This window comes from Fundulus heteroclitus, chromosome 18 (assembly GCF_011125445.2).
Source record: "Fundulus heteroclitus isolate FHET01 chromosome 18, MU-UCD_Fhet_4.1, whole genome shotgun sequence".
Lineage (NCBI taxonomy): Eukaryota > Metazoa > Chordata > Actinopteri > Cyprinodontiformes > Fundulidae > Fundulus > Fundulus heteroclitus.
Genome location: NC_046378.1, coordinates 24616773 through 24637061, shown reverse-complemented (window position 1 = coordinate 24637061; position 20289 = coordinate 24616773). Strand labels below are relative to the sequence as shown.

The window sequence follows — 20289 nt, the reverse complement described above, 5'->3', positions numbered from 1 at the left end:
CCAGACTTCAGCTTGTTATGCCATTTTAGCTTTGTTTTTCTGTTGATCAGCCTACAGTGTAGCTATTTTTAATAGTGTCTATGCTCATTTTTCTTTTTTTGGCAATTAGTTTCTGCCAACTTCAGCTTTTATTTCTCATTCACCATAAAGCATTCACACTGCACTTTAGAAAAGAATGCAAAGTCTTCTAGTTTAATCGCATAAATCACCTTTTCAAGATAGCAAATACTTACTTGCAATAAACATAACCAAGAAAGAAATGTGACAGCGCTATGAACTTCACTTTAAAACAATTATATTTATATGATAGGCCAACACTTGTGAACTGGGAGAAAAATTATACTTGATTTCCATAGTGTAAATACAATTCTGAAAAATAATAATTGATACTTTATTCATCTCACAAAGGAGAAATTCACCTTTGCCTTTAACCCATCCCCTTTGGGGAGCAGTGGGCTGCCACTGTAGGGCGCAATCAGGGGTTAACCTGGGTCTTTTTCAGGGACCCAGAGTGGGGATTGAACCAGGTACTTGCAACCTTCTCAGAGCACAGATGCACTGCTCTAACCACTAGGCCACCACTCCCCTAAATATGACATCATGTCTGTTTAGCTCCAAATAAAATGCAGTTCTACCACTGCCTTCAGAAGTCACCAAATTAGTATATCAAGTTCTTATGTGAAGGCCCAAAACCAGGTGTTTTCCATTTCATTCTTCACTGTACTTCATCCTTTAGAGCAGTGGTCTTCAATCCTGGTACTTGGACCCACTCTCCTGCATGTTTTAAATTTTTCTCCTCCAATCAACTTAAATAAATAAATGGGTGATTAACAGGCCTTGATGGCTGCTGAGGAGGTAATGCAATCATTTGACTCAGGTGTGGTGGAGCAGAGACGCATCTGAACCTGACTTCACACTGATTACATTATGTGTCCGCTCCATCATCCATCACATTAGAGGTGCAGCAAACCACACTTGATGCGTGTCGGATTTGTTCGTGCATCGAGACAGCCTCTCTCATTTAACATGGCACAGCAGTCTACTGGCACCTCAAGAACAATACGCACTCTTTTGATGACAATGATGAACAGATTATGGACAGGGAGAACAGATGGTTTGAAAGAGGGGTGAAAGAAGCCAAAAGAGAAAAGCCACCACTAAACAGAGGAGAAGGATTGCGCTTCCAACTCCTCAGTGTTGACAGCTCGGTCTACTGACACTTTCCAAAGAGATTAAATCAGCAGTCCCATCATGATACTGATGAGTACTCCACTCACTCCAAGCAATAGCTTCTAACGACCCAGGACAGTGGCAGGTGGGTCACTGGTTTGCATCTGACTGAGAATGTGCCTAGGAGGATGGGCCTCCATGTCCTTTAAAACAGCAGCGCACCAACTGCAGGTTGCTCAGTGTGAGCCACCAGAATTGACAAAGATTCCTGGATAGGTGTCGAAACATTTTCAGAAAAAAAATAAACAAAAGTCCGGTTACCTTCAATTTAAGCCTGTTTGCTATTTTGATATATTCCAGTTCTGCTTTACTCTTCTTGTGTCTGACCTCCTGTCTAGTGCATCTGGTGTTTAGAAATGTACACCTTTTGTTTCATAATCTGTTAGAAGTAGACCTGATCTATATTTCTGACGGTTGACAGAAGAGAGCTGTCCCAGTCCGTCATGCCACAGCACCACAAAGCGGGTGAGAATTACCGCATCGAATAGATTGGCTTCCAATCCAATGAATAGAGATAAAAATGCACAAATGGCAGAGTCTGTATGAATGAAGGGTAAAGCATGCAGGAAAGTGGGTCCTTAGAAACGGGGTTGAAGTTTTTAGAGCATTTCTGCTCCATCACACCTGAATCAAACGGCACATAAACAAGTCCTGCAGGGGCCTAGTAATCAGCCAATAATTTGACTCAGGTGTGTTGGACCAGGGAAGCATCTCTAATCTCTAAGAGGATTGTCGCTCTTGAGGAGACCCATAGAAAGTTATTTGAGAACTATAGTTAACAAAAACAATTATTATGAAGGCCAAGAAAGACACCTGAGATGGATGAGGGAGAACATCTAATAGTGGTCATTTTTAAAGTTGGCTGCAAGCCACGGGATGAGCCAAACATTTGGAAGAATTAGATTAGACATGGTCACTATATGGATTGTGTATGCCCAAGTGAGTCTGTACAGGATATTAGCACTAGCACCTTCTATAATGTAAGTACGCACAACTTTTGCCAGTCTTTGCCTTACACTCCTCATGGTCATGAATTATTATCATTTGGTACTTTAAGTGATGCATTTTAACCCTTTATTTCTCCATTGTAGAATAAATATACAATCTGCAACATCAGTGATTAAACCTCTTAAAAATAATTGTGTTCACAAATTCAAATTAATTGTGGATTGCATTAAATTAATATAGGACCAAAATTATATAAGCAGGCTCAAACATAATCATAGGTATAACAGCAAAGTATACCAACATCACATCAAAAATGAAACCGTTCTTATATCTTAGAATTAGTAGATTATATATAGATTATAGTAGATTTATAGTGTTGCGCCGATACCGATACCAGTATCGGCTGGGGCCCTGATCTAGAACTAAAATGGTGGTATCGGTAGCGGCAACTACCAACAGATAGGGCACCGATACCATTTTGATGTTTTTATGTCACTTGAATGCAGCCTTTTCTCTCCCGACTAGTATTATACATGTTATATAAGCTCATGAAAGTTGCACTATTCTGGCATTTGAGAGGCAAAAGTTTATTCAACTATTGTCACCCATTCCAGGTAGGCAATCAAAAGTTCTACTACCCTAAGTAGTATGCAGTTCTTCATACACACACACATCAATTTCAAACAGATGGTATCGGTATGGTATCGGTATCGGCCGATACTGCACAGCCTGGTATCGGGTATTGGTATCGGGGCCAAAAAATGGCATTGGCGCAACACTAATTATAAATACATAGATGTCAGCTCAGCTAAACCAGGTCAGACCCTGATCCACTAGTATATTGACTCAAATTACGCAAGAATATTTGTAATTGTCCGACTGCACCTTGCCCTGGAATAGAGTATAGATTATATTACCGAACCCAAGCCCGACCCAAAATTCAAGCAGGGTGTGGGTCAGACCCAACTGAGGCACTAAGATTTTTTTTTTCTTCTCATATGATATATGAGTTCCATCTGCACCTGCGGGACTGGGGACAGCACATCTGAGTTTGCTCTGGTACACCCTGCGCGTGACCTGCATGACATGCACATCTGGGCCAGACCTGGACTGGACCCATGCTTGCTGTGGAGTCGACTGTGCTACCTGCTCCATCGCTTAAAGTGCATCATCTTCTGTTCATGCAATATGTGGTAATTCAAGAAAAATAACAGTTTTTTTCAGCAGCAAAAGCTTACGTCATTTTATTGCCATTTAACAGTAAACTTACAAATGATTCCCATAAAGTTACCAACTGAAAAAAAACAAAATGAAAAACGATAAACCAGAAAGATAAACTCATATTTACATCTGAGAACGTAGAATGGTTGAGGCAAAAATAACAATTATGTAGAGTATGTCTGAAAAGTTACAATATTATTTAGTAGTAGCTGTACAAGTAGTAGCAGTATTGCATTATTCATAACAACAAAATAAAATCACCCATTCAACTATTTTAGATAGTAATGTCTAACTCCTTAAATACTCATGAAATGCAAATGATTGACATCCAGTTCATGTAATGACTTGGTTTTAGTCAGCAAATACATCATTTCTGAATAGTGTTAATATACAGATCAGAGATGGTTATACATAATAAATGACCAGCTACATAATCTTGTGTTTAAACTTTGATCCATGCTTCAGATTTTCTCATTAAACTGGTACTTTTATTTGCAGATCCAAGTTTTGTATACAGGCTTAAAGTGTCACTACTTTTGTTTTCAGGTTGGAATGAGTTGTAACACCTATGTTACTGATATAAATGCTGAGTAATTCTGCTAAAAATACTACGTATGATGTGTTCTGTTTTTTAATCAGGATGCGCTGTAAAGATTAAGGCTTCACGATCAACCTTTACCAAATTCCTTCATTCAGTTGTTCCCTGTCTTTGCAGTATAACGTCACACTCAGCTATGGTTAGTCAAAAAACTGTGTAAACAACTGCTTTGATGAATATAGTTTTTCCAGTTGTTAGAAAATGGATTATTACATTTCACTGACTTGACATTATGGGAAAAACAAGAACTTTTACATTGGTTGCTTGCAGGAAGAAAAAGTTAATTACTGTGGATATAACCAGGGTTTGTGTAATTCATAATGACAGTTTTTTTTCCAGGCCAAAAAACCTTTTCAAACTAACTCCCCTTTGCCAATCTTTGCGAACCAGAAACTACAACAAGTCATCGAGTTACAGATAGTTAAACTCATTTACACATACTTAGGTTTAGGAATGTGGTACACACTGTGATAAATGTTAGCTTTGGCCAAATAAATCATCTGCAAAAATCCGTTCCTGCTTTGCAAACACTTATAATGAATTCTTCAAATCCCTGCAGGGATAGTTTTACTTCCAGAGGTATGCATTCTGACTATTAACACTAATATTGACACAATAAACATGAGATCTGATGGAAGATCCTGTGGAGGGAAGCAATAAAAAAAGCACTGTTCAGAGTAAAAATAATAACCTGTCCATTAAGCTAATAGGATAGCCTCAGTAATATTTTTACATTAGCATTCAGTTTGCAGCTTACACATTGATATGATGAGGATAATTGTATCTTAATTTACTCAAGCCACCTTAAAAATAAAATATGTTCACTACATTTTACAAATTAGGCAAAATCAATCAAAAGATCAAATCAAATCAAATTTGCACAGAAATAGTGTTGACCAAAGAAGTGCACCACCAAAAGTTAAAAACCCAATGAGAAAGGTTTTACCCAAACATTAGTGCATTGTGTGGAAAAAAAAAACTGGAATACCCTCCCATATAGTCAGGAGTTTTTTTTTTCTTTACAAATTTTCCTTCAGCCATTTAATATAGTTGTCTGTCATGCGACATGCAATAAGAAAGTCAGTGGGCCACACGGTGAACATCAGTGCTCCATGAAATCCTGTGTCATAATGCTGGTGTGTCACTTCAACGCCCGCCGCCCGCAGTCGTGTAGCGTACATGATCCCATCATCTCTGAGAACATCATACTCGCACGTCAGAATGTAGGCCTTGGGTAGAGAGTGCAAGTCTGCATCCGGGACGAGCAAAGGCGACGCCCTCGGGTCGGCCAATGACTGAGAAGGTCCATCCATCCCAAATACCTCCTCATCGACTCCCTGCGTTACAGCGGGAGCGGTGTAGTTGTATTCTTTGTGATACGATTCTGGAAGAAAGGCGCTCCAGTTCACAAACTTCAGCAGCCTGGAGGACTCTGGGCTGTTGTGTGCATTGGCCATCATGGCTCTGAAGAACGCTTTGTTGCTAGTGAAATACTCACTCCAGAACCGCACCATGAGAGTGCGTGGCAGTATGGGCATGTCTTGATTCTGCTGATATGAAGGCGTTTTGAGGTCCAAAGCCTGCAGCACGGGGTAAAGGAGTGCCTGAGCCCTCAACTTGATCTGCTGGCCAGGCTCTTTTTGCAGCTGTGAAAGGAGACATAAATAAATTAGAGCCTTTTAATAAAATAGGATGACAGAGGCAGTTTTTTGATGATAGCACAATGCGATGCTCATGGTTGACAGAAAAAAAAAAACATTGCTAAGTATTAGAACATATATCTTTCTCTTTCATCATTGGTAATGATATACCCTGACAATTACAGCCATCTATCAAAAAACAAAAGAATACATTTTGAAGATCAATGGTAAAGTCCTTAGTGGCATTCAATCAATCCAATCAGATCAACTGTTTGCATCTTTCCACTTGTATTTAGATTATTCATCTTTGGTGGTGAGGAGCTCAGTCATCCGGGGAGGACTCAGAGTAGAGCCGCTGCTCCTCCACGTCGAGAGGAGCCAGTTGAGGTGGCTCGGGCATCTGGTTAGAATGCCTCCTGGACGCCTCCCTGGTGAGGTGTTCCGGGCACGTCCCACCGGGAGGAGGCCCAGGGGAAGACCCAGACAACGTTGGAGGGACTATGTTTCTCGGCTGGCCTGGGAACGCCTTGGGATTCCCCCGGAGGAGCTGGCCCAAGTGGCTGGGGAGAGGGTCATCTGGGCCTCCCTACTGAAGCTGCTACCCCCGCGACCCGACCCCGGATAAGCGGAAGACGATGGATGGATGGATGGATGGATGGATGGATGGATGGATGGATGGATGGATGGATGGATGGATGGATGGATGGATGGATGGATGGATGGATCGATCGATCTTTGGTGGTAAACTTCAAGTTTTCCATCACCCAGATCTTTAGTTCTCAACAGATTCTTCACAGGTTTAAATCAAAACTCTGGATGCTCCACTCCAAAACATTAATTTTATGTCCAGTCAGAGAAACATCTTGATAAAATCAGAAGATTAGCTTAAACCTAAATCTGCTTGAGTATGCCTCGAGTAATCGCGGACCTCTACGGAGTGAACTACACATGAGTATGTGAAGGCCTTTACATGAATGCACTTCTAGTTTAAACATTACAGTCAGGCAGTCTTGTAGACAGCTCAGGGGTCCGAGCAAGTAGTGACACAGTGTACCGTAATGCTCTGAATATCCATTGAGCGGAGCGGATTCGTTGATGACCAAAGTTGTACTTACACATTTTAGCAGATTTTTGAGTGCATTTTACCACATAAAATTGGTCAGTAAGCACAACTTTAATCATATATAAGACACACCGGATTATAAGGCGCACCGGATTATAAAGTGCACCATCAATATTTGAGAAGATATAAGGATTTTAAGAGTGTCTTATAGTCTGAAAAATACAGTAATATATATATAATACTCATATTGTTGGTTCTTTTGGTTTTAGAGTATTCGCCTGTGTCAAAACAAACCTTGTGCAGCGGTAGTGCTTTCATGGTCGAAGAGTTATCTTCAGACTGTGCGCTTCCTGTTCCTTTGTCTGAAGCAACTGAGTCACTCAGCAGAATGCAAGCATGACGATTTCAAAAACCATGTATCGTTTTTTTCCCACTTTGCAACTATACAGAGCTTTATGTTGGTCCATGATATAAAATCCAAATGAAATATAAAAAGTCTATAGTTGTGACAGGACAACATTTATAAAGGTTCAATAGGAATGTATTCTGCAAGTCACCACATGTGTTGTTGCACTGTTGTTGCTAACCGTGATACTATGTGGATACATGATTACTGGTAGTGACCAACTAGCTACCTGTAAAATATATCACAATGATTATTTTTTGGTATGCATGGGGTATTGTTGATCATTTTCTTCATTTAATCATTCTTTTCAATGTTGTAGATGTTTTATTGTTTTGCCGGTTGTCTTTCTTGTTCTCTTTTTGCTCCACTCTCATCTAAACCAGCCGGTACCGATGGCCATCCTCCACAACACTCACTCCATCCATCCATCCATCCATCCATCCATCCATCCATCCATCCATCCATCCATCATCTATACCCACTTCCCCTTGCAGGATGGAATTACCTTTGTAGCTGCCCTTTTGACTCTTATAGTGAGACAATATCTCATACAGTACATGCATGGTAATGAATCCCTGAGACCAGAGTTGGGAAACTCTCACTCACCCAAACTAACCCTAAACTGTAATAATTTTACTTACTTACAGACTTAGATCAAATAGATATCACATCGCTTTTCATTATACATTGCGATGAATGTAAACAGGATGAGAATGACAAAACAAACAGCAACAATTGCCAAATTACTGTATTGCTTATACCTATTTGGACGAACATTTTTAAATCTCCCCTAACATCAATATTATGCACATCTTTTACTAATATATTTTTTTCTATTCACTTTGAATTCTGAAGAAAACATTAACAACCTATTGGTGGATTTAGTGAACCACTCTTTTTGTGGAAAAAATAAGTAGATATTTGTCACTGCACCAGTCTACAAAACACCCATCAACACACCTCTAAGTCAATAACGGATTTTTCTGAGAATTTCTAGGGTACTTTATACTGAAAGATAAATGCATAAGGAATAAACATTAAGTACAGACAAGACCGTTCATTGTAGGATCATTATGTTGCCCAAGGATACTCCAAAGACACAGTTCTTTAGATGCCTCACTGTGATACACCACCAGATAACAGTACAGTACAAAAGTCACAAGCCTCCTCTCATTTCTTTATATGTTTGCTTTACGTAAGCCGCTCTTTCTTGGTCTTTAAAAAACAAAAGCCTGAAGGCTTTTTTCCTAAGGCTTTCTAAAGCTACAGCTCAGTATCTGTGTTCATCCCCAGCCTTTTCAAAATGGATCTTTTCAATTGGAACATGTACTATTGACCTCTAAAACAAGTCTTCTGCCTACACGCAACCTACATGACAAACAACCTAGGAAATGTTCTAATGTCAATAGCACAGTCAGGGTAAAATGAAAATATATATATAATTCACTTTGAATTATGTGTTTTGTGAAAACCCTATGGTACCGCACTGTATTTTAAATAGGAAAAATGGTTAATGGAAAATATTGATTTTTTTTAACATCTGTGGTGTGGCACTTTACACACTATGGTGGATTTAATATAATTTTAGAAGCTAATAGATTATTTACATGTTAAAACAGAAAATTAATGTACCTTCCTTTTCTTTATCATTGGGCCTATATTTTGTTGGACTCTGTGGCAGTCACATATTCCTGTAAATATAACTGCAAAATAAAGCTGTTTCAAAGGCATAAAGAAAGGCATGAAGATAGTATTATTTCCCGTACAAGGTAATGAAATATTCAGAAATAAAAACTTGCTTTTAACTTTAAAAAAGGGCAACATTTTTACAGTTATGTTACTCCATAATGTTTTTTCTGCAGTTTGCCAATGTACATCTCTTTCCTCCTCTATCTAAAGCATTTTTCAACTGAATCTGAAGTGAAAGCAGTCAGGTGTCACAATGGAGTGGTGTGTGGTTTAGCTCATCTTCAGAGGAAGACAGTAGTTTCAGGGAAAACAGCCAGGAAATACATATGTTACAGATGTAGGTGTCCACTCATCAGTTTCTCACTTTATGTGTGGGAAAGCAAAGTGGAAGTTGTGTCTGATGGTTTTGTGACACTCTGCAACAAGTCATTGCTAGATAAAACTGAGAGTGCATCCTCGTTTGATTCCCTTTAGAAAATAGTTTCCTTCATATCAATTGAATGCCTTGCTTGTAAACTGCCTGGGCCCACCTCCACCATCATCTATATAGTTTTTCTGCCACCTAAGCTACAAAAAGACTTCTTAAATGACTTTGCTCCCTTACTCACTCACTTATCTGACAAATGCGATGTTGTTGGGGGATTTCAACATATGGACAACCCCAATCTCCCGCTCACCAGATATGTTTCATTAACCCTAGTGATTTTTGATCAATTTACTGACATGACTTCCCCACTCATATAAAAGGACATACCCTGTGATTAATTGTTCTGGTCTCACCCCCTCTGACTGCACTGCTGATGAATTATGACCTCTCATTAAAGGCTTTCCTGTCCTATTATAACCAATACCCCATGTCCTATTCCACCCTAGAACATCAAGGACATTTACATGTTTAATCTCTGTTCGAAGATTGACAATATTCTGTTTTCTGACTTTTTTCACCCTGATTGAACTGTTTGCTCATTATAACAATGCATTGAATTTTATTAGTGTAACAGTCTTGCTCCACTAAAAACTCATTCACTTACCTTGTCCCATACTGCCCTCTGGTTTACAGCTGAACTCTGGTCTCTGATAGCCTAATGTAGACTACTTCCACAGCTACACAAAAAAACTGGCATTACAATTCAAGCAAAGTACAATATCCACCAACTGTTCTAAAAGGACTCAGCTGCCAAATCAAAATCCTCTTACTAATCAGTACCAGCAAAGATAATACTGAGTCATTGTTTTCACTTGTCAAAAATGTCTATTCGCTCCCACCTGTACTCATCTGACATGTTTTTAACAGAGAACCTTCCCCAAACCGATCTGCTTCTGAGTTTTTTGCACCTCAGTTGTCTCCTCCTTTGAAGTTTTTAATTACTGTCAGTCATTTCCATGCTTTCACAATTCTGGTCCAATTCAGCTTCTCTTTTGTAGTATCTAGTTTAGATTCACTTCCAAAAGTCTAGAAAAAAAGTTGTCACTCTACTTAAAGTTATATTTGCTAACCCTGTTCAGCAACACTTTTTGTTATACTGGGTAAAATTGTCTTTTTCACCCTGAAAGTAGCCAATATATTATGTATTCAGAAAAAGGAGGTTGAAAAACCTACCTCTGTAGGTTTTTCCCTAGCTCGACCCTAGCTTTAACAACCGTCTGACCCAAAACTCTCCTTGTGAACAAGTCCAGTCTTGTTTTTGCTCCCGCCACAGAAACTGCCCTCCTAGTAATCATCAGCAATCTTGTCATGGCTGTTAAGTCTAGTTTTCTCAGCATCCCCATCCTTCTTTATCTGTCGCCTGACTTTGATAAAGTGTCTCACATAGTTCTCATCAATAAACAGTTTCAAATGGCATTATTCCCACCACCCCCACTTAAGTGGTTTGGTTCTTATCGCTTATACCGCCCTCACTTCATCCAACACAAGTCCTTCAGATTTCATCCCTCTCCTGTTAGATCAGCTGTCCCAGTGCTCACTCCTTGGGCCTTCTGTCTTCATCATTCGTCTCCTTCCCTTTGACAATATGCAAATAAATTCAACATCCATTTCTATTGCTTTGCAGCTCACACTCTGCTGTACTTTTCCTCCACACCTAATTCCCACCTTCATTCTTCCTGCCGATATTGGTCCACATCAAATTTCCTGAAATCAAACAATGAAAGAGCAAAAGTCCTTCTCGTTGGAACCAAATCTACACCACAAATCTAAAGTTGGCAGTTTTTCCATTTCTGTCGACAGCTCCCCTCTTTCCCCCTCCCTTACCGTGTCATATTGATAGTCCAATATCATTTCAGGCTCAAAAGGAATAGCACCCATCCTGCTGCATATTTTCACTTACGCAACATACACCGCCTCCACCCTTCCCTTCCCCACTTCACCACTTCTGTCCATGTTCATATCCTTGTCACCTCTTGCATTGATTACTGTAACTGCTTCCTCTTTGGTCTTCCACACAAATCTCTCAAGAAGCTCCAGATGGTTAAAAATTCAGCAGACCGCATTATTATCACCCCCCCCCCCCCTTCCACCAAAGACTGCAATTTTACATTATCATTAAATATTTAACTTTCTCTACAACTGGCCCTTAGTCATGGGTAGAAACTGCATTATTTCACTAGCTAAAGTGGCTTCTCTAGGTAAAGTTGTTTTGAATTAGATTGTCCTTATCCAGTACTTGAACTACAGCATGCTGCATCATGAACTCTCTGATATTTAGTCATCATTTTTAACTGGCATTTCAACAAATCTCATGGTTGCCCACAAGCATGCATCCATCCACCCACTATACCAACTTATCAGTGCTCTGAATTAACACATTTAAACAAAAGTGTTCATGAGTGGAGCTCACATTTATGAGAACGTTGATCTGAACAATGCTGATTTTGACGTTATGAGCATAAAGCGATAGCCCCTCCACATGATGCCATTTAACAGCACTCAGTTCAGCGGTAAAGAGAACATTCACGCTGTTTGTTAAATTAAACTTGGATATTCAATGCACAACGATACAAAGACTTTTTCCTCAAATCGAGAGCTGAGTGACCGCTGAGTGTCTGTTATCTTTGCTGTATTTGTGTAATGTAGAACTTGCTATTAATCTGATTATGCTACCTTTGGGTTTACTTTATGCATAAGGATATTAGCTCAAGGCTCACAACCTAAACCATGATGAATGATGCCATGATCTAGATTTAAACTTTATTAAAGGAAAAATATGATAAATAGAAGAACTAGTTCATGTTGAAGCTATGAACTTCAGGGTACAACCTGGACTTGAAATCAGTCCATCACAGGGCAACTAGCCTAAGGCCAACAGTGGAATAGTAACTTCATTACAAAAAATGTAATCATGACATCTGTGCTTGGACTTGAACCATACAGGTTATGCACTTGGCATAGTCCTTGGTTAGTGACCTGCTTTCTAAACATGAAATAAGTAGAATGTTTTACTTTGTATGAGCATCATCTACCTCCGTAGGCTCATGTCGAAAACGCTTCATGGTTTTGTAGCTTGATGCCTTGGACTGTGGACACAGGCAAATGCAATCCTAGTGCAGCCCTTTAAACAACATTCATGAAGGATGACATGTTTTTCATGGGTTCAAGGGAACCAGTAAAATAAATAAGCAAACATTTGAAGCAATCAATCATGCAATTTGTGGGGCTCTAACAACACACGAGATTTTGGTAATAACATAGTAACATGATAAAAATGTGGTTTAGTTTTTGACCTGATAACATCCCGCAAATAAAGCAATATTATATGACTGGCTAGATAACACTCAGCAAACACAAGTAGGTCACATGGCTGCTGTTCTCTTCCTGTGTTCTAGCTTGTTCCACTAAGTGAACCCAGCAGTAATAAATTGATTCATTGGATTTACCTAAGTGCTTCCTAATATCCATCATTGATGAATGCATATGACTACATGAGTGCACATACTGTTAAAAAAATGTCATTTCTAAGAATGCATTCATATTTATGTCTGATTCACATTACATCAGCTTCACTTTCAAAGGGGTTTTAAAAGGAATTGTTTATTAATTTGTGACAAAATTTTACCATGTCATTGCTTAAACACTTTATTAAATTATTGTCACATTATTGCTTTATTGACTTTATTACATTTAAAACAGCCAAACATATTACTTTATCAGCAGGGATTAAGTTATTGGCCTTAATAACCTAACCGGTTCTGCATTTTGTTCCCTTGCTTTATCCAGTTCAATGTTGGATTCTCAACAACTATTTCACTCGCTAAGCGACTGACATTGTTGTTGAACTATACTGAGCCTAAGATTATGGACTTCATCTACTGAACCTCTCAGCTCCTTAGGTAATTTCCACAAAAAAAAAGAGGATTTGGATTGTAGGTAATGACTGCAATGCTGACTCATCTCACCTTATTTTATGACTGTAAACACTATCATTGCATTATTACTATATTTCAAATCCTGTTTTTAACATACTTTCCAATAAAGACGGTTCTTGTCATACAAAGTCTTAACTGTACTCAAGGAAATGACTTGAGAACTGACCAAAACCTCAACCCAGATCACTATCAGAAAATTAAATTCCAAGGAGATTATCTGAAGAACTCCCTGCTCGCACAAGGATTGTTCTTAAACCCTTATTCTATCTGTTCCTGTGCTTGTTGTCTATTGTAGAGCCAACATTTCGTTCTTGACCCTCATCTGAGCCAGTGCGCTGAAATACTCTCTAATGAAAATACAAAACCAATAAGTATATTTTAAATAATTTTAATAAAACTTATGTGATTATCTTTCATTTAACCAGATCACTTTACCCGCATGTGAGGCAAAATTGCTTACTTGCAGGGCAAATGGCCCTTGCGTGGCTCAAAACCATAAATGTTAATTCCTCCTCATCATAAGGTTTGCTTTGTGCAATGAGGTGTTCTGTATTGCTACTTCTATCTCGCTAGAAAATAAAACACTGCCTCTGCAAATAAAGGTGGAATTATTGCTGAAGAGCTTTGTCAGCATTGTGAGGAAGATTGGCGCCTCACAAAAACCCTTCCAGAATGGTATAAAGTTTGGGAAATTCACTTCCTCAGCTCACTCAAAATGGAACTTTTAAAAAATAAATTATAACACTACACAATATCATAAAAAGCTTTCAGACCTTGATTGTGAACACTGTCTTTTTTTCATTGGACTGACGACAATTTGCAGAAAAATTGTTATAGTAAAACCTCAGAAAGTTAGCTTGTTGACATCTTTCAGATTTAAAGAAGTCTTTCTGACATCTAAGAGTTTCTCAGAAAAATTAGAAGACTGCCTTTTATCTCTGGCTGTATGTAGTTTCCCCTAGTCTGCATCTCACTGGCTGATCAGTCCTTCAGCACAACTCCTCCTTCAGATGTATTCTCCCTTTCAGCGAGAACCTTGCAATCTATCTAGGAGATTTTATCCAACCAGTTTAGCAAGGGTTGCTGAATCCTGTTGAATTAAATGCATTTTAACATTTTTATGTTAAATTGCATTATGATGTGCTATACTAGGCAGATTTTGCCTATTTTTGAGTAAAGTTCAAGCTTTCAACTTTCCTACAGGTATTTCTGTTCTGCCATGTTTTAAAAAGAGTCTGCAAACATTCAAAGCCCAGTACCAGAGGAGAGCAGTACCACCTGTCAGTCTAAGAGTGACAATTAGGCCACCAGAACCATCTATTGGAGCAGAACCCGGCTATCTAACAAGAGAAAAGCAACGAAGGTGCCCTGGTCAATTCCCTGAAAAAGATAAATCAACATCTGTTTTCGGACTACAGTAAGACCCTGTTTCTTATTTTTTTCCACAAAGGCAATTCTGGAGAGGAAAGATGACGGATCAATGCTGGTTCCCTTTTAATCCCTAATCTTATAGTTTAAAGTTTGTTTTAAAAGTTTATCGTCCCTTCCTTTAGGCTTTTGAGAGACTGACAAACTCTTGAAAATGTGTAGGTGAAATTGTAAATCTTTATTTAATCGGTCATAAAAGCTACCCATCGATTGGAGGTTTGCAGATTATCTAAATTAACATTTGAACATTGTGTTACTATTTTTTTCTTTAGCGAATTTCAATAGGTTTATTCATAATCAATTTAGTTCATAGTTGTATTAGTTTCTAGCTTAAATTGGTCTTCCTACTAAACTTTAATGAAAACTTTAATGGAAGTACGGCTTGTATTTGTGTTGATTTAAAATAAAATCTAATCTTGTACAATAATCTACCTTTGCTTCGTTTTAAGGTAATACAGCTAGCTCCCTGGAAAACTATGATTCATCCTTCAAATTAATATCCAAAGGTTATTTAACTGACTGTGACTATTAATGCAATTTAATTTAGCTTACAATTGCCACATCACTGATCAAGGTCATAACCAATTGTGTTCCACGGTATTAGTTTCAGAAGGATGTTCCTTTTTTTTACTGATATTCCAAAAATTCTAAGATTGACATCAAGTCTCTGAAGCTATGCAAAATACAACAAATGTCTATTCACTCCACCCTTTCATATGCCCTCTTGTCCTAAAGTCTGCATGTGTGAGTCAGAGACCAGACAAACAAAAAATAAGCCTACTCTGAAGAGCCTGAGTCAATAAAGCAAGAACAGACTCAGTACCTGCTGGGAGACTGCAGCTGCAAGGTTCCCTCCAGCACTATCCCCGGACACAGCAACACGCTCTGGGTCCACGGAGTACTGGGCGAGCACCCCCTTCTGGAGGAAATGCTTGACCACGCGGTACACGTCCTCATATGGGACAGGGAAGTGGTGAGCAGGAGCAAGGCGATACCTGAAACAGATAAGAGTTTGCAGATTAAACCTGTGGCAAAAATAAACAACTGCTTTGGGGGTCAGGTGCACAGACAGCCCTTTAATCCTGGAAACCTAAGCATGATCAAATATCAGGGTTAAAATGGCAAGTAAATAACTGTGCGGCCATGTGTGTTGTTTTTTTCCTTAATTGTGATTGAGGTTGACTATAAATAAGTGGTATGTAAAAATAAAATGTCAAACTAAAATAGAATAACTGTCAAGTAGATGCTGTAATAATACTTAACGGTGCAAATATGCGGATAATCTCCATAAAAAAATGCTGAGTACCTTGTGAAATTCAGTGTGCAGACTTCAGCCAACTATGGCTTCTTTATTTAAGCTATAATTCACAATTCTAATATATATAATGTTACAAAGGACATTTCCTTAATACCACAGTTTGCATTTTTTAAGTGATGTTCTGTTAAACGCTTACAGGCAGTTAATATATCACCTGATATTATATATTATAAATTTCTCTTGGTGCCTGATAAATCCAATTAGTTGGGTTCCGCAGTTTAAGCTGCTAGCTAGTCTGAGAGGGGCAAAGAATTATAGACCATAAATAAAATTCCACCACCTAATTTAATTTGCTTTATGCGTTAATAACTACCCAGTAGAAACATGGCAATGATTTAAAATATCATAAAATACTGTTTCAATAAACCCCGTGGACAGTTTTAAGATTGGGGTTGTTTTAAGATGTTAGAAGTGCACTTTGATCTTGGTCCCTGTTAGACTGGCTGTGAGGTTGGGAAGATAAGATAAAGACCACAACAAATATGCTGAGGAAATCTAAAACAAGTTTTTAAAAAAAAATAAAGCCACAGAAGAAGCCCAAAAACTATATGAAGAAAATAAAATTTGATGACTGAACTTTTTGAATAAATGTATGTGAATATCAAAAACAGTGAAGCTTGCAGTGACAGGCAAAAACCTAAAACGTTCCTGTTGCCATATTCGGCTGCACTGCCACCTCAAACTAGTCACTAAACTAACTGAGGTTACAATCTCAAGAAGAGAGTCAAAAAAATTGTTTTAAAAAGATTTTTATTTATTTTTTAAAATCAGCTAAACAATAGCCATTTCATACCTGTGTCATAGTAAGTCATATATTTTTTTTAAATTTCCTATTAATGGGCAAGTTTTGAATGTCACATCAGAATCAGAAATACTTCAATAATCCCAGAGGGAAATTATTTAATTATTATAAGAAGGCTTTTTGCATATCGCTTCATTTAAATGTCTTACTAAACCACAGAATACTTACTCAACAGAGAGAACAACAGCGTCTAGCTCAGTGACAATCTTTCTGGCCAGCAGATCATACGGACTCATTCCTGTATAAGACAAAAACGACAACCAGAGGTAAGCCTTAGTATTGGATTCATGGATTCCTTGAACTATGCAAAAACTCACATAAATCTATAAATGCAAAAGGAGATTCTGTCCTAAAGATGTTGTTAAATGTTACATTGTTAATTGAAAAGACTGGAAAAGCAACGTTAAGTGCGTCATGCATTTTTTTTCCCTTTTTCTTTGGTTTATATGGAAAATGTGGCTCTTTGCCCAGGACATCATTATGTTAAGGAACTGCACAAGGACACAAAAGGGTTGCCTGTCAGAGAGGTCAAACTTGAACTCAATTATTCTCTGTGCAAAACAGATTTTCTTTAAAACAATTTGGAGCAATGAAATTTTTCATCTCTTTGAGAAATCACAAAAATCTCCCTTTTATTGTATTTTTTTTTTTATCATCAACGCAATCTTAGTTTGAGACTCCAGTGGATAGAAAGGTCAAAACTGGACTGAAATTGTGATGAACTGACTAGATTTTTGTAAACAGTCTCTGAAACAGCTCTGAAAATTGTCACAAATTACGAATCCAATTGTGGAACATTTTAAATTCAATGATTAGACAGAGGAAGAGGGGCAAGCTTTAGGCAGCAACCATGCAGGAACTGCCCCAATTGTCACATCATGATCAAGCAATTAGGCTAATAAGATCCCAGCTCTGGGATACCTGCCATCTAGTCATCTTTCTACGTCTTCTAAACTGTGCAGTTTTAGTTCCTTTAAATAAAGGTGAGAACAGGGGAACCTACGGGAACTCCCCAGACACCATCCTCCCCCATGCAGGTAAATGACAGCTCTCCTCAGATCAGCGTCTCTGTCCTGGTGCTTTGGCTGGTAGACCACCACCTCCACCCCGTCAAACTTTTCTTCTGTCACTTTGACGTGCTCATCAGACACAGGTACGATCCTTTCTATTACAGTAATGACATACATTACATCCATGTAGTCCTTCAGACCCACTGACTCGCAAAGGTCTGCCTGAAAAAAGGGAAACAGACAGTAAAAGATGAAAAGACGGATCTTCATATCATAGCCATACAACGCAGAGAAATTAAGTAGCAGCCCTGCTTAATCATAGAACAGCCACTTAGAACATGCAGCTAGGAGAGGGGGAAAAAAATAACAGTCACATGAATGCAGCTTTGTGTAATGTCAACTGTTTTTGAAGGATATCTATTTCGGGAAGTCACAACAAAAGGGAAGTCACAACTAAAGGATAACCTAAGCACATATATCAGTCTGAAACAACACTGCAGCATTCTTCCTGTTTCAAAGAACAAAGCAGATCTGCTTATTAACTTAAGTCAAAATGCAAATAGGCTTAGTTTATTGTAAGATCAAATAAAGATGTTAAGAACTTAATGTAAACTGTGTGACTTTAAAAAGAACACACAACCTGTATTCAGTCTCACATAATTTAAGGGGAACGTTTTATGTAACAGCACTGTAATTTGTGCCTGCCTGCACATGATTTAGCTAAATAAATGAATAATGCAATATTAAATAAGTGTGCTTGTGCGTGGTTCATCAATACTAACACACCTTTACTATAATCTATTTTGAAGTCATGCACTTTTATAGAGTTGATTTCTTTTAAAGTTTATTCAATAAACATAAAAAAAAGATATCTGAAGTATCAGTCTAACAGACTACACATATGTTGCATTTAAGATTATTTGAGGTTATAATCAGGTGCCCAACACTAGCTGTAAGATATAAAAAAAAAAATCTAATTTGTTACTACCATTTTAGATATTAGGCATCTAGCCCACATAAATGGAGGTGAGTTTCCATAATAGGATCTATTATTAGACCAGGTGAGAAGGACTATACAACACATGGATTAGCATCTGACATAATCTGGTGTAACCAGCATGTATATCCACATCAGCAAAATACAAAGTTTAACCTGCTGTAAAAGAAGACACAAAAGCTATTCATTTTTTACACATTGTGCTGCTTAATAAACACCAAAACACAAACAAATTGCAAAAAAACAAGGCCAATGTGCAGAGCCTTGGTGATAAAGTTTTATTAAAGCAACTGAAAATAGTCAGGAAAAAAAACACAGAAAAAGTTTTCTCTTACCAGGTGACTGAGAGTTCTGAAAAAAGAGTTGGTCAGCATGAGTTTCCATCTCTCCTCTATCCTTTCGGGAATTGGTTCATAAACATAATAAGCTGTAAAAGAACAGAGAGCGACGAATAAAATGATGCTTCCCAGCCTCATCTTACAACGTGCGTCCGCCGACCACTGAGTGCGGCAGTCTGCAAGCACGGACCGACTGCTGGCTGCACTTGTTAAAGAGTCGCTCCAGTGCGCAGCAGAGCGATCGCCCAAAATTCAGTCTCAGATCCAGGCGAGTTAAATATTACGACGCGTGGTTGATGTCATTTGGTGCTTATCAGCCTGCATATTCGGAGCTTTTCTTCGCAGCTGGCGCGCGTTCCGTGGACCATGTCTGTCTCGTGGAGCAGCGGAATTAATTGAGTTGTCAGTGATGTGGAGGGAGCGCGCACGTTGGGCGCTCACGAGGCAGCACCGTCCCACCTTGCCCGTAAGGCAATTCCTCAGGTGTTCTCTAATCGTTTGTGGATTAGAGAGGTAGAGCAACAAAGCGTTGTGCCGAAATGAAGCGGCTACGCAGATACGGAAGCTTTTGAAGCAGCCAAGCTCTACGCATTGAGTTTTTTTAGACCTTCCCCTTGCACACAGTTCATAAATATCTGTCTTCTGTTTTGTGATTTCTTTCCCAGTTACAGCTGCCCCTCGGAGTTTCTGATAGATCCTTTCTAATTCGTAAGAGAAGCTAAGTTCTAACCGAACGGCTATAGAAAAACGACTGGGGTCCAGATAAATATATGTGGTTGCAAGGCAGCCTAAGCTAATTATATGATAGGTGTTAGATTTCCCCCAGCATGACAGACAGTGAAAAGCAACATGACTCTGATGCATTCACATTTTAAATTACAGCTGGAAGAACCACCGAGAGCTGCTCGTATTTTGGTCTCGAATGACATTTTTAACGTTCTTGATTTAACTTGACTGGAGGTCATGACCTGATGAACAAACAAAATAAACAGACAGATGAGAGTCTCCAGTCTTAAAACTTGTGGCAACCAATAACATTCTAATAGCCAACGTTAGAATACTGGCAAATAGGATAATGATTTTGAACATTTTAAATGTAATAAAGCTTTTGAGCCAATAACTTAATGCAATTTTGACAAAAATCTAATTTTGGTTTATTATTATTATTTTACTGGCATAGCATAAAGGGATATCCTTTGAAAATTGTGCAGCAGATGTAGGTGATGTGATCAATTTTCT

General features: G+C 38.5%; 1 protein-coding gene across 3 annotated transcripts; it reads right to left on the bottom strand.

Moving 5' to 3' along the window:
• Window positions 1–4862: 4862 nt before the first annotated feature.
• aadac (arylacetamide deacetylase) lies at window positions 4863–19788 on the bottom strand. Of its 3 annotated transcripts, none has more exons than XM_036149973.1 (6): window positions 19048–19788; window positions 17709–17937; window positions 16874–16943; window positions 15409–15580; window positions 5496–5643; window positions 4863–5381 (listed from the first exon to the last, which is right to left on the bottom strand). In XM_036149973.1, exons 1-6 carry the CDS (start codon window positions 19186–19188, stop codon window positions 5017–5019), a joined length of 1125 nt encoding a protein of 374 aa, XP_036005866.1. In that variant the 5' UTR covers window positions 19189–19788; the 3' UTR covers window positions 4863–5016. The 3 variants fall into 3 exon arrangements, with proteins under 3 accessions (XP_036005866.1, XP_021176817.1, XP_012727293.1); XM_021321142.2 differs by having other exon boundaries at window positions 4863–5643; window positions 19048–19139; window positions 19241–19787; XM_012871839.3 differs by having other exon boundaries at window positions 4863–5643; window positions 19048–19787.
• Between the last annotated feature and the right edge of the window lie 501 nt (window positions 19789–20289).